The sequence below is a fragment of the Amphiprion ocellaris genome, chromosome 6 (assembly GCF_022539595.1).
Source record: "Amphiprion ocellaris isolate individual 3 ecotype Okinawa chromosome 6, ASM2253959v1, whole genome shotgun sequence".
NCBI classification, from domain to species: Eukaryota; Metazoa; Chordata; class Actinopteri; family Pomacentridae; genus Amphiprion; species Amphiprion ocellaris.
In genome coordinates, this window is record NC_072771.1 from 23,626,832 (window position 1) to 23,652,709 (window position 25,878).

General features: G+C 42.6%; 1 protein-coding gene across 3 annotated transcripts; it reads right to left on the reverse strand.

Annotated features, from left to right (window-relative positions):
• Window positions 1-79: 79 nt before the first annotated feature.
• homer1b (homer scaffold protein 1b) lies at window positions 80-25,279 on the reverse strand. 3 transcript variants are annotated; one of them, XM_023289863.3, is made up of 10 exons: window positions 25,163-25,279; window positions 24,509-24,937; window positions 19,249-19,405; window positions 17,327-17,458; window positions 14,732-14,824; window positions 11,425-11,573; window positions 3,460-3,616; window positions 3,093-3,203; window positions 2,924-3,004; window positions 302-2,821 (listed from the first exon to the last, which is right to left on the reverse strand). In XM_023289863.3, exons 2-10 carry the CDS (start codon window positions 24,511-24,513, stop codon window positions 2,630-2,632), a joined length of 1,077 nt encoding a protein of 358 aa, XP_023145631.1. In that variant the 5' UTR covers window positions 24,514-24,937; window positions 25,163-25,279; the 3' UTR covers window positions 302-2,629. The 3 variants fall into 3 exon arrangements, with proteins under 3 accessions (XP_023145630.2, XP_023145631.1, XP_035812971.2); XM_023289862.3 differs by lacking the exons at window positions 24,509-24,937; window positions 25,163-25,279 and having other exon boundaries at window positions 80-2,821; window positions 19,249-19,760; XM_035957078.2 differs by lacking the exons at window positions 302-2,821; window positions 2,924-3,004; window positions 3,093-3,203; ... (1 more) ...; window positions 24,509-24,937; window positions 25,163-25,279 and adding an exon at window positions 10,036-11,153 and having other exon boundaries at window positions 19,249-19,764.
• Between the last annotated feature and the right edge of the window lie 599 nt (window positions 25,280-25,878).

Genomic DNA, 25,878 nt, shown 5'->3' on the forward strand with positions numbered 1-25,878 from the left:
TTGTCTGTTGATTAATTTAGCTAATAATGCGTGTTTCAAAACAAACAACAACAACAGAACAAAAGCGATTTGCACACACTGAATTCTGTGGTCACTGTATTTGAATATAAAACATAGCATTTTCTCAGTTCACAGAGGTGTGTTCTCAGCCTGGTGGGGCTGTCTTTGTTTGAATTCAACAAAGGATTTAGTTTGGCTGAAGCACCAACAGGTGTGTCTCCTGATCGTATTTTTTTTCACCAGCATTTTGGTAAATCCTTTCACCTGCAAACACACAAGTCTCACCAATCTACGAACATCATTAGCCTGAGGTACCTCTTTAATATCATGAGTTCAAAATTACTTTAAATAGTCAAAAATATTGCCAGTCTTCTCATACCTCTAAATACAATAATAATACCTACATTTAAATACCATAAGTTACAAAACAGGAGAATGAAAAGCTTCTTATCCACTACTGTACAAAGGCATTCATTAACAATAGCATTAATATTAAGGTTTTCCATCTCTGTCACTCGACTGTCAAAGTTAAACCAGAAAGAAAAAAATAGGTAACATTTCCCTTTACATGGGTCTTATTCCAGTGTATTAACCTGTGTAACTAACTAACTACGGAAAGTAATTATATTATACTGTGCTAATACTAAATGCAAATCTTGACATATAATGGGGTTACAACAGTGTAATAACACAGTGCAAACAGGGTGCTCAACTGAAATATAAGGTAGGTAGCACCTCGTGAAGGTAGAGCTTTTTAGAAATTGACTTAGAATTCAGAATTTTACCGGCATAAGATCTGCTTTATACAGCAAGTGAATGTTTTGGTACAGAATGTGTAAAACACTGTGTGTTTACATTGTGTTGTCACGCATTTTCAATATACAGAGGAGGTTCTCATTGTTTGCCTACAGACTAGATACTCGTGGGTTAATACACAACAATAAGCCACTGCAGGGTGTTACTGCATTTGAGTTATTCATCCATTCATTTACAATGCTGTCATGAGTAGAAAGTTGTCTTATACGGTTCTATAATTGTATCGTCAGTATTATATCCTGTGTAAAAAAAAACCCAAAAACAATAGAAACTGAGTACAGTTCTGTATTCACCTGCGTGGAGTGAAAAATCTGTGGCCAGTTTGACTGAGGGTGTGGATTTCTACGAACACGGAGATGACACTCTATAAGCCCTTCACGATGCACTACTTCGACCAGACAGGGCTGCCACACAGTTTTGCGGTCAACAGTAGTACACTTTCTGTTGGACGGTGGTGGGGGGGAATCAGCTTAGTTGCATTTGACCTATCTGCATGAGTCCACTGAGTAGAGTACCTGATAGAGTTGGATAGAGGTGTCGTATAGGGCCTGTCTGGTATTGCTCAGTGTGTGTGTGTGTGTCTGTGTGTGTGTGAGAGGAAGGGAGTGAATGTTTGTGTGTGTGTGTGTGTGTAGGCCTTGTTGTCCAAAAGCAGGGTCTTTCTCTCACAGCACAAAACGCACACACACCATTTTTATATACAAACATGTGTCCACTTTTGTGTGCTTTTCAAGGCACACGTTACGTCAGGCCTCGTTGGGGAACACACACCACACTGAGTTTTGGCAGGAAGACAGGTCAGACGTCTGTGATGGTGGAAGCAGTCTGGATGCAGGAATTCTCATGTCGAATGTAGCGTTGGGATCATGTTGTCTAAAATTCTGTGTGGCATGAGAACGCCTCGGAAAGATTCAATGATCATCTGTTGTATAGGATTATAAATCTGCTGTGGATATACATGAAGTCTTTCATTTAAATAAACTCCATTTCCCAGCAGCCCCATGTGTTCATCCAGGCCAACAGGTAAGACGGCCTGAGAGCCGTCCTTTAATTCCTAGTGACGCTCCTCTGGCAGCCCGAGCTCAAACGTGGTTTCGTCTGTTCAGCTCTCCTCTGTACAGTAAGTCACTTTGGATCAAAGCATCTGCTAGTTAGGGGACAGTATTTTCGGGGGATTTGGCAGCTTTGGCGCAGTTCTCTGAGTCTTAACAGCAATTATTTCCACATGACTTTCAACATTCCCCTTGGGGGGGCAGTTTAGAGAGGAAGAAAAGGGTGTGTGTGTGTGTGTGTGTGTGTGTGTGTGTGTGTGTGTGTGTGTGTGTGTGTGTGCACATGTGAGCGACATTGTGATGCTGCAGCTCTCCAAGTCCAACAGTAGGTGGCACTGAGGCACAGTTCTCAAGTTAACTCTTTGCTAGAGTGTGTGTGGGTGGGTGCGTGGGTGGGTGCGTGGGTGAGTGGGCAGTTGCAGTGAGCCACAGCAGGCGTCTCTACAAATGGAAGCAACCAGTTCAACCGAGGTGATGCCTACACCAGCCAATCAGAAGGCAAGCTGAGGTAGTCCCTGCGTCGTCTTGATCTACAGGAGTGCCAGCGGTCGGTAGGAACTTGATGCCTGCTGGGTAAAAACTGGGGAATCAGCTGCCCTTTGTGAGCAAAATGTGAACGTTGGGCAGTGCTGTGTCTCACTTTCAATGTGTGTAGGTTGTTTGAAGAAGGAGGTGGGCAGGATTGGTTGTGGGTGAGTCGTGGGGCGTCAGAGTGTAAGTTGTCATATGGCTCTGTCTGTGGGAATTTGGCATCTCCGTCTCTAGCTGGCCTCCTCTATGAGCCGAGCCAAGGTGTCTCTGAGCTCCGTCAGCTCAAAGATCTTGCCGTCCAGCAGCTCCAGCAGCGTCCGCAGGCTCTTCCTAAAATTCTCCTGCTCCTCCTGGTTCTCCTCCAGCCGCTGCTCGGCACCGGCCAGCTGCTCCTCCAGAACCCGACTGCGAAGCTCCGTCTCCTGCAGAGAGAGAAACAAATTTGTTAATGGTATATGAAAGGCAGTGGATCTTTTTTATGCGGATTCATAAGACAGGAAACACTTTCACTTTGTTTCACTCACCTCCAGTTTCTGGGTAAGAGTGTCTTTCTGCTCCATCAGGTCATTCATGGTTTCTAATTCTTCTTTCAACTTTTCCATTTCCTGGAGAACAAAAAAAAAAAAGATTAAAAAGCTGCGTAGCAAAAATGTCATTACTTTTCAAGACACACAAAATGCCCAGAAAACATACTTCCTCTTTATCTCTGAGTGTATTCTCTAATTCCTCTATGGTTTGGTTCAGTTCAGTCTTCTGGGATTTGATCACCGGGGTTTGGTTGCTCTGGCACTCCAGCTCCGTCACCTGCAAGGACAAGATGGGATCATCATGATTCAGATCCACCAATAATAGAGAGTTTGGCACAACAGCGGCCTGATCTCAGTCTCATTCCCAGACTCCCTTTTCTTTTCTCTCCCTCATGCTCACACTCATCTCCCCTTTGTTTCATTCCCTCTCATCCTGACTTCACAGCATCCCCTCCAAGTGATCCTTCCAATTTGATTTAAATGAGTTAATCACGGATGAAAACAAACAAGCATTCCTTTGCCCCGTCGCTCACCCGTTTGTGTAGTCTCTCTGCCTCTTCCTGGTAGGCAGCCAGTTGCTGTTTCCACTGTTTGACATTGGCTGTGGACTCCAGCAGAGCTGCCGTTAGCTTGGCATTGTTCCCCTTTAGTGCCTCCAGCTCAGCCTCCCAGTGTTTTGTCATGGCCGGGCTGCAGAACACAGGGATATGCATGTTAATAGTTTATCGACAGTAGCTCAGGATTATAAGTGCTCATGTTTGGATGACAAGCTGGTGTAAATCTACAAAGCAGCGTTTGACTGTGAAGGTTTGTTCACACAAAATTACAGTATCAGACCATCATATTGTCTTTAAGCAGCCAGTAATTAATTCTTCCATGTTTTCATCCATCCAGTTTGCATTCCTTTCATGTTCACATTTTGTGTTACTTTTCAAAATCAACCAACCCATTAGAACTGTTAAATTTATCACAATACATAATTACCACTGAATGTTTTTATGTTGTTTTTCTAATTGTGTTTCTAAAACATTCTTCACTTTTCTTTGGAACCTGCTGTTTTTTAGGCCTCATTGAGCTGAACATTATTTTTCAGGGAAATTATTATTTATGGACTTTTCTGATTAAATTAAATACAAGCGGAAATACAGCATGTTGTGCTATTTATCACTGACTAGACTAATGTCAAGGCGTAAATAGGATAGTTTGTTTGAAACCCCTCAGTTGTGCAAAGTAACAACTGTGGTATTCCCGTAAGGACACAGGGGTAAAATTCAACAGTAGAACATAAATAAAAAAGGAAATCTTGCATCTTTTTTTGCATTGTAACATTTACATATGATGCTTGGTTTTTCGTGGTGCAGAGCGTGCATCTCTCTTTTTTGCCTCTTTTAGTCTGTGAGTGATGCAGAAAGCGGTCCTGAGTCTAGCGCGTCTCTCATCAGTCTGTTAGATGATGCTGTTTGAAAATTGTAGATGACTTTGAATAAGAGGCATCCTAGTTCCTCCAGGAAAAACCTCATCTTCAATGTCTACTTTTAATTCAATATGTAACAGTTAATCAATAGAATACCGAATACATACAAGCGATATTTCATGACTTACATAGTAGCTTATTAAGTGTTACATGCCATTTCATCACTTCTAAAACCGTATCTCCACAACCACATAAAATAAAATAAAAAAATCACTTGTGATGCTCTGAACCAGGGCCAAATGTTTGTCCTGGTTCTTCTCTGGTGCTCCACCAGCAGGTTTTCCTGGACCTGGCATCACATATTTCCAACATCCTGATCCTGTATTTCCCAGGTTTACATGGCACATACTGTGACCTTTGATCATCACAAGTTCAACATCTGGTTAAGGATTGTGGATGATTAGCAGGCTCCAGACCAAGCCCCAAATCTCTTGATTCGTACAGTTTTCAAGTCAGGTATCTCTGCTGTCTGAACAGATGCTGTATGACAGCATATGAAACGCCTACAACGACATGGCGGTATAAAAATGCCCCATCAGACTCTGAAAGCTGTAAACAAGAGATGGATCTGCGTGGGTCTATATAAACCATATAGAATCAACACACCAATGTATGAAAAGACGTCTGTCCGATCTACCTTCTTGCACTTTTATTTCAACACCTGTCTCTTCTTATGTTTGTCATATTTAAGACTGTAGCTTCTATTAGCTCTGTAAGGAACAGGGAACAGGGATTTGACACCATGACTCCAGGTTAAAGTATACCCTGTCGGGTCCTGATAACTTTCTCTGCTGACAGTTTGCTTCAGATGGAAATAAACGCCAGCAAAATGTAACTGGACAACTATGTGCTCTACAGGACTCTCCTCTTCGTCAATGAGCGTCCCTCATCAGTACTCTCATGCTCAGGATAATATTCTGTGTTTTCTTTCACTTCCGACACTTGTAATGCATCTTCACTGCTAATTTCATCTCCTCCTCACCACTATCAAGATTGAAGACTTAAGTCATTGTTGTGGCAGAGAAGAAATGTGGGCGATGCTTCAAGGAAGTTTCAAATCCAAAAGCTGCCAGAACGGTACTCTGTAGTACTTCAACAATGCTGGGAATGTTTGTGACTGGTAGTACTGGTTAGGGTTAGCTTAAGTCTCCAGGACATGACTGTGAGCTGATGTAGAGTCAGTGGCTGTGTATGTGTACATTTATATGGTTGTCTGGGAGTGCAAGCCTGTCCATTTGAAGGAAGACATGTTCAGAAACTCTCAGTTTTGCATAAATGCTCTCAATTAATTCTTATGGCTGGTTATTTTTGACTGTTAACTACAAAGATGGCCAAGGTTCTTTATAAAAATCCAGAATTTACCAAAAATGGTCCAAACTGACCATTGTCTCAATATGATCTATGTGGAGGATAACGTCAAGGTTATTGCCAAGTTGGATAAAATAAACTACAGCTTTCAGAAAATTGGTCAGATTTAAACCAGAACACACCAGGAGACAAAGACTGTAGTGGACACTCAGGCTGGAGGTTGGTACTTCAGGCCAGTAGGCTGTGAAAGCAGCCGTCTGCCACATGAGTTGTAATCTGAGATTATATCCTCAGACTGGCTGGAGCCTAATCTGGTCCAGCTACTCACAGACGAGAAAATGAGATGAGAGAAAGTGATTGAATGTGACTGAATTTCACGCTGGAACGACAAGTGGGTGAGAAAAAGGCAGATGGAGAAAAATGGTCCATATATGGACCATGTGGCTGGGAGTTCAGAGTTCTATACTTTAGTTAAAATTATTCTTAAGCATGCTAAATTTAGATTTAAAGTGATTTTTTATTTGAATACTTTATTTCTTCTACCTGCATGTTACCACTGTGATTTTGTTCCACTCCTCTTAAGTGATGATTTCCAGGTCTTTCAGGCTGAAGGGCTTGTTTCCATCACGCTGGTCTTCAGTTCCTCCACGAGTTCTTGATGGGATTCTCCAACATATTGATATTGTTTTCTGTTAACCGGATCCTGACCACTTTGGCTGTATGTTTCAGATCATTGACTTCTGAGAAGGTCCAGTGCTGCTAGAGGCTAGGTTTTTCTGCCCGCTGCCTTATGTTTTCCTCCATAATCTTAATGTGGATCTCTTTTCTTCTGTTTGCTTTGACAACGTTGCCTGAAAGAAACACCCTAAAAGCATTACATTCTCACCATCTTGCTTGATTTTGGAGACAGCGTTCATGGTGTGGAATGTTTCTCGTTGGTTACGCCAAATAAAAAACACACAACTGTACCCAAACAACTCGATTTTCACCTCACCTGACCACAGAATTATTGAGCAAAACTTTTTTCTTTGTCCAGCTGAGCTTTTGTTTGCTTGTCTCGGAGAAATGGAGTCCTCCTTGGTCAGCGTCACTGGAGACCAGCTTTGTTTAGTGTCTGCTGGAATGTTTGTCTTGAGATGTTGGAACCAGAACTGCTCAGATTCATATGGATGGCCTTGATAGTGAACCTTGGATTCTTCTCGGCCTCTCGCAGTACTATTTTTACCAGAGCAGGAGTCATTTTTGGCTTATAGCTTTTGTCCGTCTTGTGAGTTGCCACCATGTGCAACTGGAAGTCCTCACTATACTGTTTGATTTGAAATGACTTGACTGAACAGATTAGAATCCTGCTATGAAAAGGGTGATTTGAAATGGTACAGAGTCTTGCAATTTTCCTAAATATTAGCAACAATTTCAATGAATAATACTGGACATTGCACTTTTTCCACAATGTCTGGCAATCTTTTGCCACTTGTTTCTGTCATGTCCATAAAAATTCACTATAAATCAAAATTTGGAATTGCTGGGAATGCTTTATGGCTTCACCAGATATTGTCTATCTTATTATTATATATTTAGTACATAAACTACTCTGTATATTGTATAGAAAGTGTAATATTAGATACATTAATGAACACAACTTCCTGAAGGGAAAATATTTCCATCCTGCACCTCCACTGTTAGATCTTTGCACTGCATGCAGTCGTTTCAGATTTATATAATGCCCACTCCCTGTCTCTCACATAATATTGTACTTTGGCTGGAGGATGCATGAGATCTAAACTCTGTCGAGCACCAGCATCAGGTGGAGTATCTTTGAATAGGGGCTCCTACTCCCACATACTTCACAGTAATTCCTCACAGCGGCACAAACACATAAACAGAAAAACACAAAAGGAAGCTTAGCTCACTCAAGAGCCGATGAGCGTCTGCATGACCCATAACAGCGTTGTTTTCAGTTTTGTTCCTCCCCCTCACTGACACACACACACATAGCCCACTGTATATGTTCACACACTGCAGCAGCACTCCACTATGCCATAACACCCACTCTGTGAAGTGTAAAAGAGAGAAAGCCCAGATCACTCTGGACTCCCACGGCGCCTTCAGTTCTTACACAACAGCCACCCCCTCTGTGAGTGCAAGTGTGTCTGCATGTGTGACGCATAGGAGGGAGACGACACTTCATCCTACACATGCACATATTAACTGACACACAACTACACACACACACACACACACATAGAGACGGAGCAGAGCTGTCACCAAGGCAAGCCGCCCCGCCAATGTATAAACCCCACACACCAGCCTGGAGAGCCAGAGTGCAGGCGAGACGTCAAGATGCGAAGATGGAGACAGACGGAGAAAGCAAGGGAAAACGACGGAGGGAGAATTACAAGAGAGAAAAGGGTGCAAGATGTTTTGACACTGGTGTTCGTCTTCATTAAATGAGTCGGGCTGAAAGGTTTCAGGGGGCACCTGAGCACAATTCTGGCTGAGGACAGCAGAGCAGAGAGGAAGGTGTGTGAGACACATGGAGGGTAAGTTAGCTGCTGCGGTGTGACCGAGCTACTCACAGTGGAGATGATGTGATTATTTAAACAGTATAAATGTGTTGTTGTGTGAGCTAGTTATGTCGGTTTAGCTCCACTTCTTATCATGCAAGATTTAAATGTGTGCTGTTTAAGAAGTCAAAAAGTACCGTTTTCTTGCTTGTATCAGCTTGAAATTGTTAGCACAGTTTTTGCACTGTTTTTTATTCAAATAAAAAAATATTCTCCTAATTGCAAAGTATCTGGCAAAAAAGATATGTTTTTATCTGTTTCATCTCTGTAAGCCATATTCTGCCCACTCAAGCAGAATGTGTCACAATGATAGACAGAGCAGGACCAGATTTTGTGCAGGCTTGGGTTCATATTTTATTTCAATTGTTTTTAAATTCAACATTTATTTTTGACTAAATTCTGATTGTTTTTGTGGTTTGGACATAACCTGTACACAGTGCCAATACACCATAAGTCTTGAATAAAACATCAACGCTCTGTTTTGTGTTTCACTACTTCACAATGTCAAGGATAATTTCCATTCAATGGTCAGAAAAGCTGCCAAGCACAAAGCGGAAACTTGTGGGACACAAAAGGTTTCTTCTACAGCCCTCTTGTGTTTTTGCCGCGTCCTGACTGCTGTTCGTTGTCAGGTAGGTTCATCCTCCTCATACAGCCGCTCAAGAAGCAGGGAGGCAGAGCAGTTGCCATGGCAGCACCGGAGGAACGGAGACTTAGGCACGGTCTGATTTTGCACAAGCCTACCGCAAACCCACCGACAGACGCCTACATCCTTCAACACTGGGAGACCATTCACACACAACACAGGCAGCCGCAGCAAAAAGGTCTTACAATAATCCAGAAAACCATTCAAAACCAGTCCAACACAGACCTGCCAAACCCGCCTACATCCTGATATAAAAAACTCTCTCACAGCCCTGCGTACAGCTGTCTCTCATCCTCCACCTGTCTTCCTCTGCCCGAGGCACCCACACATACCTGCCTACACAGACCTGCTGAACAGCACTCTGCTGAACATGCCACGGAGACAAGTCATCATTTAATTCCAGACACATGGCATTACCAATGCTCACAGAAGTCTGGTGCCAAAAGACAGTGAACACCTGCGTGTGTCCAGGTATTGAATCGCCATTTAAAAAGCATTCGAGCAAACACATTCAAAACACGCCAGAAGCATTTTATTCTTTTCTTTTTGTTATCATTGACACCTTTAAGCAAATGGCCAGAAAATACACATAAACCGAAGCACAATACGTATGTCATGAAGCTACTGTAAACGACGATAGATGTGAGATGATGCACACAGTAGATATTAGAAGAAGAAGTATGACTCATAGAAAGATGGACAAAGAGAAGGTTATATGGCAAAATATCTGGATGGTCGTTCCATCTACCCTCTTTGCATATGCCTCTGAGAAAATGTGAGACTGAGGTTGGCTTGTTACGTCCACACTTGCCATCATGAATGCTGAGAGTCGACCCCGTCTCCCACGCATGCAGCATTAATAGACACATCAGCAGCAAGGCTGCAGCAGGCAGTGGGTGTCCTCTCTACATCCTGCTCTCACTGCTCAGATCTGTGAAGCCTCACAGAGTTCACCATGTAGTGCTTGGGATTTCTAAGCTTATACCTTACAGACTTTCTAATATTTATGAAAAAAATATCTCTGTCTTTAAGGATCTCTACATTGATGCTTAAACATCCAAAAACAATGAAGTTTCTCCCCTCAGACAGCAGTACTTAAGCAAAAAAAGAATGATAATACATTAAGCGATTGATTGATATCTTTAATTAATATGAATCGCAGCCAGAGATAAAAGTGGCACAAGTTACAGAGATTTTACAAATGAAAAGACCTGTGTGTACAATCGACTACAAGTGACAGTGGATAACATTTCCTCTCCTGAGAAAAAAACACTTCACTTACTTAAACAGCTCCAACTGGTTGTCCATTCCCTTCTGTTCACTTTATTTGTTGTAGTGAGAGTGTGTGCAGTTGGTGGATGTTTCTGTATCAGTGACTCATGTACAGACTTTATATACAGTGCACCTCTCGCTGTCGTTCTCCCAGGTTCTGACACACACTCCCTCTGTGTGTCTGTCTGTCTTGCTCTCTCTATGCCTCCCACTACCCACAGTGTATTATATAAGTGTTACATAAACGCTTCATCGACACCTTTTTGGTGATGAACCTCACAACCACACCTTTTCAGAAAGCCATTATACAAAGCAAAATATTTATATGGCTCTTTGACCTCTTTATCTTACACAGTCGACTGTATATAAACCATTATTAACAAGCACAAGGAACATGAATTATCCATTTCAGTATTTAGTCTGCGAACATGACACAAAGAGGAATGTACACAACAGTAGTGGTGCATGCATAGAGGTGACTCAACACCTACTCAGTCAAGAGATTTGAATTTTCATTTAAAAAGGATATTATTGCATTGCACTGGGCATACATGAAATTATAAATACGTGCGAGTTTCCTCATCGAGCATGCTCAGATTGAACAAAATAAATAACTTAAATAATTCCTCAAACCTGAGAAACATTCAAAGTTACATCTTTTGCTGGTCCAGTGTGTGAATGTCACTGATAAAAGATTTCATTGCACCCATTTCATTGCATTCCTCCTCGCCGGAGAGTTGCTGTTTTTACCATAGTTATTAGCAGTTACTAAACACGCAGAGCACCAGGTTTTTGGAAAGAACACCCTCCCTGTTGCTGGCCTGCAATCAGGCTCTTATGTTTTTTTGGAAAGCTTTGTGCCTGAACATTTTTTGTTTTGCGTAGTTATGGTGTCGCAGCAGTCAGGACTTGTACTGACATCCCTATCAGAAAGAGCAGACCCGACAAGTCTTAAACTGCTCCCTAGAGAGGAAAAACACGAGAGAGCAGCGGTGAATAGAGGGAGTTTACTACAGTGCTGACATGCAACGTACACAGGTGCATGCGGACACAAAGAAAAAAACAGAAGAAGAGAGGTGTTTCTGCGCTTTAGACAAACAACACACAAAAATTCATATTAATCAATCAAAATCACTATTGTTTGCATGAGTGACAGTGACAACATGTGATCAGACTGTAACATCTGCCACTGATGACAAACATGACATTGAACGCATCGCAGCGTGGGTTGTACCTGTGTGCGAAGGCCAGCGCATTCTGAGACGGCTCTGGACGGCTGTCTGAGTTTGGAGTCGTGTCGCAGATCTCATCTGTGCCGTTGATGTTTTCCATCGGAGGAGTCACGGGAGTCAAAGGCGATGAGAGTTCGCCTCCTGGAGACTCCTGCGTGTGAGAGAAAGTGGTTCAGCTGTTGCTGTAAGATGTAATAGTCAAGCAAACATAACTGATGATACAACAGAAATATTTCAACCATTTTATTTGTACTCACACTGTTAGTTAGATTAGACAAAGCAGGAAACTACTGGGAAATATTTGAAATGCTCGACAGTTTAACCAAACTGAGGCATTTGTGACAATCCTGCATTAATAAACATGTTCCTGGTGTCAATAATTTAAAAGAGTAATGATTGAAACTATAGTGAAGTCATAAAAGCTTTTACAGCTCCTACATTTTTAATTCTTAATGATGTCTGGCTGCTTTCTGCCAAAGAAACACTCTGAGGAATTCAGGAAATTTAGCATTACCAAGAGCAGAAACATTGATTGGCTGGATTAAATAGAAGAAGAACTGGATAGTTGTTCGCATGAGTAAAAAAAGATGCCAAGGCTGAAGTGGAGAAGACAAAAAGAACCCAACTTCAGTGCTGCAACTACAAACTATACTTAAATTAAATTAATCTGTGTTTTTTCGGCTTCTGATGGATTAATTGTTTCATCAAGATTTCAGCACCTCAGGGTCAAATGTCTCATTATGTCAGAATAAAACTAAAAGATATTTCATCTGAAGTGATTGAAAAAGAAACAAAGTTGCTGTTTAATTTAAGTGTTTAATCAAATGACTGTTGCAGCTCTTCGATCATAAACGTCGATTATTGTAAGGTAAAAGGTGTGTGACCTCAGCGATGACTTAGTACAAAATTACAACAAGATAAGAACAAGAACACTATAAATAAATTCTTAGAAAAATGAAAAATGAGATGAATAAATAAATCTTTCACATATGAGCTCAGGCATAATAAATGAAAGCAGTGTGTGTGTGTGTGTGTGTGTGTGTGTGTGTGTGTGTGTGTGTGTGTGTGTGTGTTTGGCTATGCTGTCTCTCACACTGATAAAACACTTGCCGCTGTGGTGCTAAAAACCTGACATCTTACTGAGTAGCTCCACATTCCTATAGGCTGTTAAAGTAGCTGTCTATAGCAATGGGGAATTACAGAATTACAGATTAATTCTTATCTTTATATCCCATACAACCACTGAATTATACAAAAGACAAATCATTCAGCTGCCGCACTTACATAAAACAAAGCTATTAGGATTCAGGGCTCGGGCACAATACAGTCGTACAATGACACTGCCTGTACGCCTCTAATGGACCAAGAAGGAAGTGAGAGATAAGAGGAAGATTATGGCTGGTTTTACATTTTGTGCTCCACATTCATTTGTATATTATTTAACATCTGCTCGTGATGCATTCCCCCTAGGGTTTGGCCCATTGGGACCAGCATATAGCATTTAGCTCTCATCTTGTTTTAGTGGAACAATTTGTCTTTCTGCGTTCATTTAGAGGCGAGAGAAGCGAGGTTTGCAAGGGAGCTGGCAGGCATGTGGGTGAAACGCTGACTGTCAGTAGTGAAACCCAGCAGAAAGCTTCAGCAGTCCACTGCAGGATCGTATCAGGAAGGCCACAGCCTTCAGCCTCTCTCCAGTTTGGCCACTATAGCGTCGCCGTGGCCAGTGTGCAAGCAGCCTTTAACCCCTGGTGAGGGAGAAGCTGTCCTCTTGGCTTCATTAAAACACATCCTCACATGGGAAAGAACAAGGTGCTGTAGCGTTTCAGCCAATGTGGGCTGCAGCATTGAGTAATAGAGCGCAGTACAGCAGGGGGCTGCTCCCCCAGCCTCCATAATGAACACATGAGGACATGAAGCCTGTTACCAGGCCTTAGATTAAAGAACAGATTTCTCTGGGGATTCTCCCCTGAAACAAGCTAATTTTCTCTTAGACACAGTAACGCAGACCCTAAAACACGCTATTATTAGATATGTCTTGACAAACAAATATCCAACACACAGGCTAACGGTGTTCTTCAACTCTTGTCTTTTTCTTTTAATGTATAGGAGGAATACATGCTGAGAAAATGTAGCATATTATTAGACTATAACAGGACGCAATACTGACTCTCCATGATTGAAGCGTCATGTGCAATAACTGCTCCATGCAAATTCACTTCCCTTATGTAAGCGTCTTGTCGTGTGCAATGCAACAGTTCCTGATATACAGTAATAAATCCTCTGCTTTATTAATATGTGTACAGAATATGCACACATTTTTATTTTTTTTTTTTACAATTGTACAATTTCATTTAGCAGACACTTTTATCCAAAGAGTAGATACAACACAAGGAAGGATCTCGTCAGGAGAAAACAACCTGGAAAAGAGCCATAAAACAAGTTCAAGCTTCAAGTTCTTGCTTGTATGTATTTATGTTTTTATTTTTATCAAAGGTGTACTCAGTCATTTTGTTCTGCTCACATAATGACAGAATCAAAATCTAAAATCAGCGTCAGGACTCAACTACTGCAAGTACCAGTTTTTGCATGTTATGAAAGTATAAAGTCTTATGCTTTTTACTCTGCTGCATTCATGCAACAGATACAACTAGTGGTTATTTAAGATTGCATTTAGAATTTCTGGCCTTTTTGGCATGTGACACCTTCAAAAACAAACAAACAAACAACAGCAACAACTAAAAATATTTCAGATGTCAAAGCAGTGAAAGGATCTGTTATTGCACAAAACTCTTAAATTAAAGAAGTCTTTCTTCTTTTCTCGCCTGATTATCTTCTCTGCGATGTACTTTATGAAAGTTTGGGAATAACTGGATTACAGAATATATATAAGGGCATACACAATAACAACAACAATACCTAGATCTGAATTTGAATATGTATTTTTTGCAGAACTGCTACTTTAGCTTCAAGTGGAGTCTGATTCTGGGGAAACATTGCAGATATTTAGCTTGACACATTTAGATAGTCAGCATTTGCCAGATTTACTGTTCCTCTAGCTCCCACTGCCCCTTTTCCCCCATTTGCCCTTCCCTTCCCTTTCTCTCTGTCCTGTGCATGAGTTCAAATGTGCACAGCTGAAATCATATTGTGTGGATCAGTCTGAGCCACGTGGTTTGTTTCCCATTTACGGAACGGACAGCACTAGCATTAACATTTGCAAAACATTTGCACCTGTGACCTGTTCACCAGCTGGTCATTACACACAACACGCGTGACACAAGGGTGAAGCAGCTTTGGTCAGAAACGTACCTGAGAAGGAGACGTGGCCATCTCCATCTTTTCTTGACTCTTCTCCTTAGCGAGCCGTGCTGCTTCTTTATACTCTGCAAACTTCTCTGCAAACTGGACACAGAGGACAACCATCAGCATGGACGGTAACTCCTACAATAATGTGTTTTAATCTGTTCACTAAAGCCATATGTGCAGAGACAGAGAGAAAGAGAGCGAGAGATCAGTATGTAATAGGTCAACTGTGAAGGATAGGGAGAAGCTGTTGCCAATAACAACCCACAGCTGAACTTAGTGAAGTATTACCCATAATTCCTAAGCACAAACATGACCTAACTAGGTCTCTGTGGGAACATTTCTATTAGAAATATCCACACACAGAGACCAGATCAGACTGTGTCATTGTGCTTTCCTGTAATCAGAAGTTGTCAGTGTCAGATGTTGATCTCCAGGTTATTTTAGTAGAAACTAAAGATACATGCAGCGAGCCCAAAGCAGTAAGGTGAGCTCAGCTGAGGGGCTTTGAGCAAATATAAACACTCTGGCACATACACTCATCTCTTTAGGGTGTGGTTCATCACTGACGCTGCCCCCACAGTTTTACACAGTAATTTAGTAGATACAGTTCTGCAGAGGTCTGAGTGGTGAGAAAATCAAATTGACAACTCTGCTGGAGCCGGTCTGGTGTCCGTGTGTCCGCCATTAGTGGACCTGCAATAAGCAACTCAATATCATTTCACTTCAGTGCAATATAATAGTTCTGGTACGTTGATCTAAAAGCAGTAGTTCTCACTGTAAGTGCTTCAGGAGTGTTGGCTCTGCAGTTACCTGAGAAGTGAATCTGATTATTTCAACTTGAAACTACAGAAAAAGATACTTCCAATTTGCTGTCTGTTAAACTGTGTATTGATACTCCTCAGACACAGTTCCTGTTAACACTGTAATTACTACAGGAAGGCAGTTAAAGCAAAGATGCCCCACATTTGCCAGTAAGACGGAAAAATTAATAAAGTTTGGTCTCTTTAGTTTGTGACCATGACTTCAGCTTTCTAATGAACTGTATGTCAAATACAAAGCATCTTTTTATGCTACTGTAATCTCTACTTATTTACAAGTCTAACTGAGATTAAGACAGACTTAAGAACAAATCATACATCAAAAGATTCAGTGACATTAGATAATTATAATGCACATATTTTCCCATTGCGACTGGCTGCTTTACAGCCACATCTAAATATTTACCTGGCTACTTAGCAGGAATCAGTGACAAACTGCTGTGCACAGCACCTTCATGTTGAGGTATTCCATTTCAAAATAACAGTCAAAATAATGCTGAGATATCGTGACTTTTCGTGAGTTGTGCGCCAAGAAAAAGCCAAAACTCAAGAATTCTGGTGTCATCAGGGTTGTTTTCTCACACTTGAGCGTTACAAAAAACATTATGCAATAGTTTTCACAGGTCATATAGTGCTTCTCACGATGAATAAACTAAACTATCAGTGTCGTCTTGAGTAGCCAGAGTATTCTCTAACACCGGCACACACTGCAGAATAATCTGATTGCACCTCATTTTAATTCTGCTACTAGGTGAACAAAGCTGTGGCTTGTTTGTATTTTTTTAAACTAATCATAATCATCTTTGGTGAAGCAAAGCCCAGGATGCAGCAACGGTGTCCCTTAAAAACAATGATGGGGAAACTGTAGAGCGGTGAGCACAAAAACCACAAACAAACTGGCAGCACCGCCTCATTGCATGATCCAGATCTACTTTGAATCTTGAATCTTTCAGTGTGGTAGGTTGCCAGTCAAACAATGTTGCTGTTTCTCATAGTGAAGCGGATTTTGGACAACAACATTTTGTGAAAGGGAAGGAGAAGCTCGAAATGTGCGGCGAATGGCAGGCATACACTATCTACATCATCAGACTAATATCAACGTAAACTAACATGTGCAGAACATAACGCGTCCCTCTAAGCTCTTAAGCACAGCCACCGTGTCCGAACTTTGTGCTGAGCTTTGTAAAGTTATGCACAGTTTGACTCTTATGAAACAAAACTGAACAAATGAGTTAAAGAGTTTAAGGTGTTTAAAAAGTTGTTGAGGAAGGAGAGAACACCTGAGCTGACAACCTTCAGGGCACAAGACCACACATTGCTAATGCCTTTAATATCAAGAATTGTTATCAGCCTCGTTATCCTTGACTTCCTGACCCAAAGGACTCAGCTGTACTGCTGAGTTTGGGTGTGTGTGTGTGGTTGTGTGGTTGTGTGTGTCCTGGGATGCTCAGTGCCTCCTCGGTTCACAACGGAGCTTAATCATGCCGCAGAGGTGAGAAATCACCACCTCACAAGGGAACACACACATATACAGAACTTTCATAAACACACCAACACACTCAGGAAAAAACAAAAAACAAAACGCCCAATCAGGGCTCACTGCCAAGCTTTGAGGGAAGCTGTAGCAACTAGAGTGAAAAGAAAGCTGAAATGCCATCCTTTCTCAGAGACCATGGGGGGGAGAAGACAAGACAACAGGGTTTGTACTAGATGTGGTTTGTGTGTGTGTGTGCGTGTGTGTGTGTTTGTTTGTGTGTTTGGGTGGAGGGGTGTGCGGTACCTTGGATAGATGATGCTCAGTAGAGAATCCCAGTCCGTAGACGGTGTTCGCTCGACTGTCCGCCCACTGGCCAAACTTCTGTGAGGTCTTTGTGAATGTCATGTTGGGACTGATGGTGCTGTTGATTATTGCCTGCAAAACAGAGCCAACCCACTTCATATGTCTTGAATTACTTTTACTGCTACAGTGAGTGTCAAATTAGTACAAGACAGGTTCAGATCCCAAGAAGAATATAAGTCTGAGTGTGTAGTTTTAGTACACTTGTGATTGTTTGCACAACAGATGAAATGAAAGAACACTTTTGATATTAAACTCCTAATTGTAAGTGTTTATTAAGCAAAATTGTCATAAAAATGTTTGCTTTCAGCTCCCCAAACGTGACGGGTTTGATGTTTGTCTCTGTTTTGTAAGATAAAGTAGTTTCCTAAATAAAACGAGGTTGCTGAATGTGTCACCTTTTCCGAAATGGGATTTTTCAAATTTTCTGTCATTTTATCAACTAAATCAATCAAAATCAGTGAAAAACAGGTTATGTTAATAGCTTCAACCCTATACTTTATCTTGAGCAAAGAGCACTGTGTGCCATAGAGCTTTATTGATGTCCAGAAACTCATCAGTGAGCTACATCTTCTTGTTTACTATGAACACAGGTAGTTTATTTTGAGTCAGCCCCACATTCACCATCCTGTAATACTCACTGCAGCATCAGTTCTGCCAGCTGTCAATAAATAGGCAATTTATTTGTTGTTTGCGTAACATTTTTGAGAAACTACAGTATCACATTCTTTTAGGAAATTAATGAACCTTTAAAAAAATGTAAGAAAACAGAATATTTCTGATTAGTTGCTAAAGATTTACATCTTCACTGGAAAACAAAGGGTTTGAGGTTAGTACAATAGACAAGTGGTAACAGTCAGAGTACTGAGAGAAGGACTAACGGTGTGTTTTCACAATATTAGTTGTAAAAATAAATACATATAACATTTTCAGGGCTATCTTTCAATTCACACAAGCCATAACTGAAGGCAACCTCTAAATCTTATATAAGTCAGCTGCCGTTGTTAAATAACATTAATGGAGAACAAATTAATGGCCGATCAATTAGCGGTGTTGCGTAATGTTTGGCTTTCTGGTTGGCATCAATACATAATGATGAGCGTGTGAAGGGTAGCAGTCAGAGAGTGCGTGTGTTACACAACAGCTGAGTCTGTCGATCTATTGCTGTATGATATGACACGATTGCTAAATTGACCATCAGAAATGACCCACACACACTTTGTGATCACGAGCTCATCCGTCAGCAGTTTACATTTTTTTGACCATAGAGCCCAAGAGCCTTCGCACTTTTCTGCCTTTGCTGCTCCAGTTATCTCCTCCGCCATACATTCCTCTGGCACTGTCATCTGTTTTTCTAATTGAACTTCACCCCCACTTTTTTCCATAACTGGTAGAGAGAGTGCATGTGTGCGGCTGGTCAGTCCCTATAAACAACTCCAATGTGCCGTCAGTCACGCCGAGCTACCCCGATCACACCATGTCCGTCCTGGATCTCTAACCAGAATATCTCGAGATATAAGCGTCGACCCTGAAGTGCAGACAGACACGCAAATACAGCAGTCGCATGCATACACACAATGAAACATGAGCTGACGGTCTTGGAAGCTCCTGCAACTCTGAGCTCTTTTAAGATATGTTTGCACTTTGGTTTCCAGTGTAGAGCATATTAACACCATTAACACCTAGATTTACAGTGCCACTCAAATCTCCTCGAAGGCTGTTTAATATGTGAAGAGACAACTATCCTGAAACATCTGGAAGATCTTCATAAAACTACCATCAGATAGGCGGAAATCAGAATTGATCTGTTTTGTGCACAACGAATTGTGTAATGTGTACGGTAACTGTGTGAGCGAGCTGCTCACCTTGGTGCCGTCCAGGCTGATGATGCGGTAGACGTTGCGCGTGCTGTCGTAGAAGTAGGAGACGGTGACGGCATGCTTGCTGGTTGGCAGCCAGTTCTTCTTGGTGTTGGGATCGATCTGGAAGACGTGGGCCCTCGTGCTGTAGATGGGCTGCTCCCTGAAGGGGATGAAGAAGAAGTGGTGAACCTCTTTGTGCCGCAACACCAACGTCTCACCAAATCCAGCGCCTGCACTGAAATTTCTGTTGCCCACAGGGGAGTCAGATCGCCCTGGCAACCGTATTACCAGCTCGCCATCCTCCATAGTTACACCACAGAAAGAGAGACTGTCAAAGAGCCACTAGATACACTCATTGTCCTGTATATGTGGATAACAAGATTACAGCTCAGTGTCCATTGTCTCTCTACTTGTAAACTGGCGCACTAAATGCATGCAGCTACCCAACAGAAACTCTCCCCGTCTTTTTCTCTGGAAGGCAGCTCCGTCTCTCTCTGCTCTGATATGGGAATGCCTGCAGTACTCAGTGAGGGTCACACAGGGGAACACAGGGGGAAAAGGAGAGTGTTTCAGGCTAAATATAGACAGTAGGCCATGGTTAACTACCATAGACACACCCCACAGAACTGCAGCTTCCAAAAACACACACATGCATACAGATATACGAAACAATGACACAAAAGTGCTGTAATTATAAATCTGTATTTATATTTTTGCACATATGAGTTCATGCCTGCGTAGCTTGGATCTGCAGTTGATCAAAACTCCATGCTGGGTTCAGCTGAGACGACCTAATTCATTATGGACCTCTGTTTGTCACCCAAACCCGAGTTTAGATTCACTCCTATTAGTGTTGGGAATTATATAAAAGGGTCATCTTTGTTTCTCGTTTTTGACAATCAGCCACTCATTACCCATGTGCCACCTCCACCCCTCCTCCATTTATCCCCCCACTCCCCAGTTTGCTCTTACAACGCCCTCATATATTGCAGCATTGTTGGGGCTTCTTGGGTAATATCTACAGTCAGTACACACACACACTCAAAGCGCAGGGTGCTGAGGGAGATATTCTGGGCTGGCAGTGCTGGCAGAGCACGAGATAGAGAAGTGCTTACACTGCACTGTGGGGGTGATGGGGGACATCAAAGGCTTGCTGTATAAATGAATATTAAAATTCAACAGCAGCACCCCTCCTGTGTGTGATTAGCCAAGACTGGGAAAGAAAGAAAAACACAGAGACAGGGAAAGAGCGAGGGATGTTAGACAGAAGGAGAAAGAGAATGATGGGGAATGTGGAGTATAGGAAGTCAGAGAGTGAATCTGGGATGATTAATGCCACTCCACAAAGCTGCTTGTGGAGTGCTGTGCGCGAATTATCATAATCATCGACAGCAGTGTAAGTGGCGCTACTGTGAGTCATTTCAACTCTCTCCCAGCACGCATCACACAAGCATGGCCTGTCCGTATGATCCGTGCAATAGCCGCTTGGCAACTGGCATCGTTTTTCATTGCATAATTTGATGGAGCTGTGGCAAATTTCACTGTTCTTGTTGCTTGATTGTGTGTGTGTGTGTGTATGTGTGTGTGTGTATGTGTGCGTGTGCGTGTGTGTGTACCAAACACAGCAATGTTCTTGTGCTTTCATTTTTACATGAATGCCTGTGCCAAAGAGTTTTGTTCCAAAATGACACCCACTAGCTGTCAGAAAAAGCATTACTTACTCCTACAATTGAACTTTTCAAAGACGGCAAAATAAATGATGGAATGTGATTTAAATAAAATGTTGCTTTCTTATAGAATAGAGCAGTGATTTCTACATATTTTCCCTTCCTAAAAAGACTGCATAGCTACAACACGAAAGGCATCAGATCCATCATACAAGCTTTTCTACGGAGATTCTGGTCTGCACCAATAGCTGGCGGTTATATGATTCTATGGAGGTCAGTTCAGTGTGTGTGTTGATCCTCTTGCACTCCAGCGATGAACTCGGGTTTATCAACAAGAACACATGCAAAAGTGTCAAAATGAAATGATGCAGGGATGTCAGACACTGGCTGTCTTTCCTCAGTGCATGAAGGAAGTTCATAGAAGCTACAATGGAGAGGACAAAAGGGACAAGTAAGAATGTAAGCAAGGGGGTAATTTCAGTGGGTTGCGAGTGAGTGGGAAGGAAGTAAGTCTGGAGGAGGAAGAAAAACACAGAGGAAGAGTAGGAGGAGGCGTTTAGCATGCAGTCCACTGCGTGACACAAGGGCAGGTGATGGAACGTGAATGTTAAAACAGAGAGAAGGCCGGCAGAATGAGAGAGGGAGGAAGAGTGATCAAGTGAGAGAAGATGGGAGGAAAACGTGGAGGAGGTGATGAATGTAGGAGAAGCCACAGTGCTGATGAAACCACCCATCTTCCGGGAGAAGAAGACGAAGGGAGTGGGATGTTTTGAACTGCAACACAGTGTGGTATAAACAATTATGTGAACTACGGCTGCTCAAACGTCCACGAACAGATAAGACTCTTAAAAGTGAAAAGCCTGCTGAAGTGTCAAAAAGCAACTGAGTATGTCTGAGATACTTTTACTGACCTCAGCTTTGCACATATATGCACTGATAACATTTTTACCAACATGTCAGACATCTGGAAAACTTTAGAATTGAATGTGCCAGCGTCAGTGTACTTGTATTGATGAGCAGCACACTTTTATGGCTGATATGATGAGGAATGGATTTACAGTTTTCCCAGTAAACTTTCAAATTGACATGCCAGCTGCTAAAGATTTATTTTGCATCAAATTACAGTAATTACTTTAATGCAGGCTTTAACTCAGTGGCATTTAATTTTGGAAAGTAGAGCTACTATCTACAGGTGGATTAATAGGGACAGACTGGCTTCCCTGAGGCTGCAGCGTTGTGGATTGATCCTTCAGTACAAACAAACTATATATTAAAACAAAGATCATTTTGATTTTATTTTCATAGATCTTCCAATATTTCTGTCTCAATTACTAAAAATACATTTTAAAAGGAACATGAGTATTTTAGTGTAACTACTTTCTGCCAAAGAAGCCATCATGGATCATGATTTAAAACAATAAATGCAATACAAAAGTTGCAAAATAAACATTAGCCAACGCTAGATACTACGGTTTGTTGTTATTTTTTTATTTGGGGTGAGCTAACCCTTCAAAGTATGTTTAGTTATGGTACACACCTTAACTCAGCATGCACCATATGGTCCGTGGACAGCACTTAACATGAACACAAACACACATCTGCATTTCCAGGAGTGGCAACAGGTGTGGCCTACAGCACCTCCTGTACTTCAGGGGTTTGATGCACAGATGTGAACACAGTTCTGAGTCACAGCTTCCACACACGTGTGTCATTTTAGACCACAAAAGGCAACGTTTTATTTTCCTCTTCAGTGTGTCCCCTTTAACTGTGCAGCTGCCCCCCTGCTCTATCTGCGAATGCTGACGGTGAAATAGAAGAAAAATGAAACACCCATCTCAAGAGATCTCCCTCACCACCTCCACCCCATTCCTCTCTCTCTCTCTCTCTAGAAGTTGCCCTCGTTTCCACAGTTTTTCATTATTTCAACAGAGTAGAATTTGAACTCGAGTGTCTTATTTAAGGTAGAGAGAGGTCATTAATGAGAGAGCTCCCTGTTGCTTCTGGGAGTGGTTGGATGACCTAAGATGTAATCACACACACACAACGCAAGGCAGGGAGTCTGTCTTTGCATTGATTGCATTTGCAAAAGGAAGTGAAAGCACACCAGAGACTGTTGATAGGCATCTCTGGTTCTCATCCAACGCTGACGTTCTCCGTTGTGCCATCACCATTAAAGCTGTAAGAGGCTTATTATTGTGCCACGAGGCCGGAAGTGAAATATGACTCTATCAGCCTGGACCAATACTGCCAGACAGGCGACCAGACAACAGATCCACACCTCTGTGTGCTTTCATCTCACCTGCACCTGCACCTGCACCTGCACGTAAGCAGCATAGAGCGACTTCAGTCAGTTTACAGTTCATTCCACTGTGGATCAATTGAGTCATTTAGTCAGTTGCATAACAGCAACTTAGTCACCAGTATGGCAGAGCCCGGTGGAGAGCTGGAGCTGAGTGGGACATGGCTGAACGATGAGCTGCCCACACTGTAGGAGGGCAGAGTGGGCGACTGGGAAGCCTCCAGTGTACTGTAAATAGTCAATGCAGGAGTTTTGGCTGATGCCTTGAAATCTCGCCATGCCTGTGCCATATTGTTAACCTCCTGCTGTGCAATTAATCACAATGAACTGCAGGAGACAGCCATTAATGAACGGCAGGCTTGGTTGGGGGAAATGGACCGCTGAGCTCAGGGTTAGGGGACATGCAAATGAGCAGTGCTGCGTGCGCACTAGGCGGCTATTTCACTGATGGGTGCCTGTTGTTGGAGATGTGTAGCAGCTTTAAGGCAGCGGTTCCTGTGCTGCCATAGAGACAGAAAGCTGCTCTCGGTCACTAGAGCCTGGTGCAGCGTTGTAGGTATTGACATTCCCCTGCTTCTCACAGTATACTGTTCCCAAGTCTTGTCTAGAGCCGGATACAGAACAGCATGTACAGTTCATCAGACCACCGTCTCCAAATGAGAATAAACGCGGCTGTTGCTCATGTCTTCTTGCAGAATTATATAACTGTCTATAATGTAGTTGGGGAGTAAACAGTGGGACAGAGAGACCTAGAAAATTCTCTTGCTGTTCTGTGGCAGAAATGAAGAATTGAGCAACAGCAAAGAATTGAAACTTTGTGCCATTTTGGTGAGCACACCCAAAGCTCATCCAGGACCCACTGGTTTAGTCCAACTTTGGGAATCACTGCAGATTTTAAGCCTGAAAGTTTAGTGATGGGGACAACTTCTGCACCAGCATTAGTATGTAAGCATGATGGGCCTAGAGCGTATCCCCATTATTTTTTACCAAGCAGATTGTATTTGGAGGTGAAAATGAATAAGTTGTCATTGCATCCACATCAAGGCCATGAGAATATCACCAGTCAACCACTACCAGACAGAATACCTGAACATGCACCCACCATAAGCCTCATCAGACGCCATGTAAGACAGATAGATGCATCTTTTTTTACGCATAAACCCTGTCATTGTGTGGTTTCCATGGCAGGGAAGTTCATACCCTGAGCTGCAGCTGATATGAATACAGAAAGAGGTGATGGAGGGGGTAAGAAGAAGAAAACTCAAGTCAGCCTGTAGGGATAATAACCCACACTTACCCCATTGTGGCGGTTGAAATGAAAGGCGACACCTAACCGCTGATCCTTTTCGCTGGCAATAAAAACGTATCTCTAGGATTGGCTGCTGCTGCGTATGAAGGTCTTTTCTCTGTATCTCTCTCTCTCTCTACGCGACAGCCTCCACAGTATCACCGTCGGTGCGTCTGCAGGAATTTGATGACAACTGCTCCATTCCCCCCTCTTCCGCTGTCACCGCATGAATTCACTCATACATGTCGTTCTGCAGCGCATGGCACACAAGGCTGATCTTCTCCTCCTTCTTGTGGTGATGGAGCAGCAGCAGCAGCGGCGGCGGCGGCAGGAGATCCAGCGCAGAGGCTCCAATGGAGATCCGGCAGGCGCCCTGCTGTTGTCGTGTAAATTACAGATCCTCACTGGGAGAAGGGTGGAGAAGCCCTGCTGCCTGAACTGGGAAAGACAACCCTCATTTAGCCAGTAGATAAAGCGCAGCATCACACTGTCCACCCGCGTCTCTCTCCCTCCCTCTCTCTCTCTCTCTCTCCCTCCCTCCCTCCCCCTCTCACAGGCTACACCCCCACTCTCTCGCTATTTCACAGCTATTCCACACTCTTTATTAGCAGTGCTTTCCCTAATAAAGTCATCTCTTGTGCTTCTTGCAACATTAATTCCTACCTTTTTTTCCTCTCCCCTCCCTGCTCTCCTTATCAATACTGCCCCTGTGAAGTCGTTTGCACTGGATTAAAACGATCCTGCAACACTACGTGCTCTTTATTGATCTAAGCCCCATCCATCCATCCATCCATCCATCCATCCATCCACAGACCCTCCTCCCATCCCCTCCCATATCCACACCAGACCGCTCCACATCTGGCTGATGCATCCGCTTCCCTCCTACTCAGTTCATGTCAGTATTGAACTGCCTACGTCACGACACCGTCCTCCGCAGTGACGTCACTCGGCGCTCAGGGGACTGATGCCATTTGATGCTTTGTTGTTTTAAAATAAGTTTGTGCAGGGAAGTAGCCCACTCACCACTGCCGCAAAAGGAGAAAAAACAAAAAACGTGACTCCGAGGCTGCAATGTGATGTGATTTCTCGCTCTCGTAGCCACATTTTTTCTGAACATACCAGCAGATAGAGAGGAGATGCTTGTTGATCTGCCCGGCGAATGGTGACTGTGCTCTTTATTACAGCACAGCTTGATAATGAACAGCCCTAAAAATAACCTAGTTTATTTTTCCATGAGTTATGTGTCCCGTTGTCTGTCAGTGAATGTTTGGAAATGTGGAAAATAACATTTATTTTATTCTGGGGTGATTCAATCATGGCCATCTAACGAATATCTGTAATACCTGCTTCTTTCATTCACATTTGCAGCATTAGCCTGC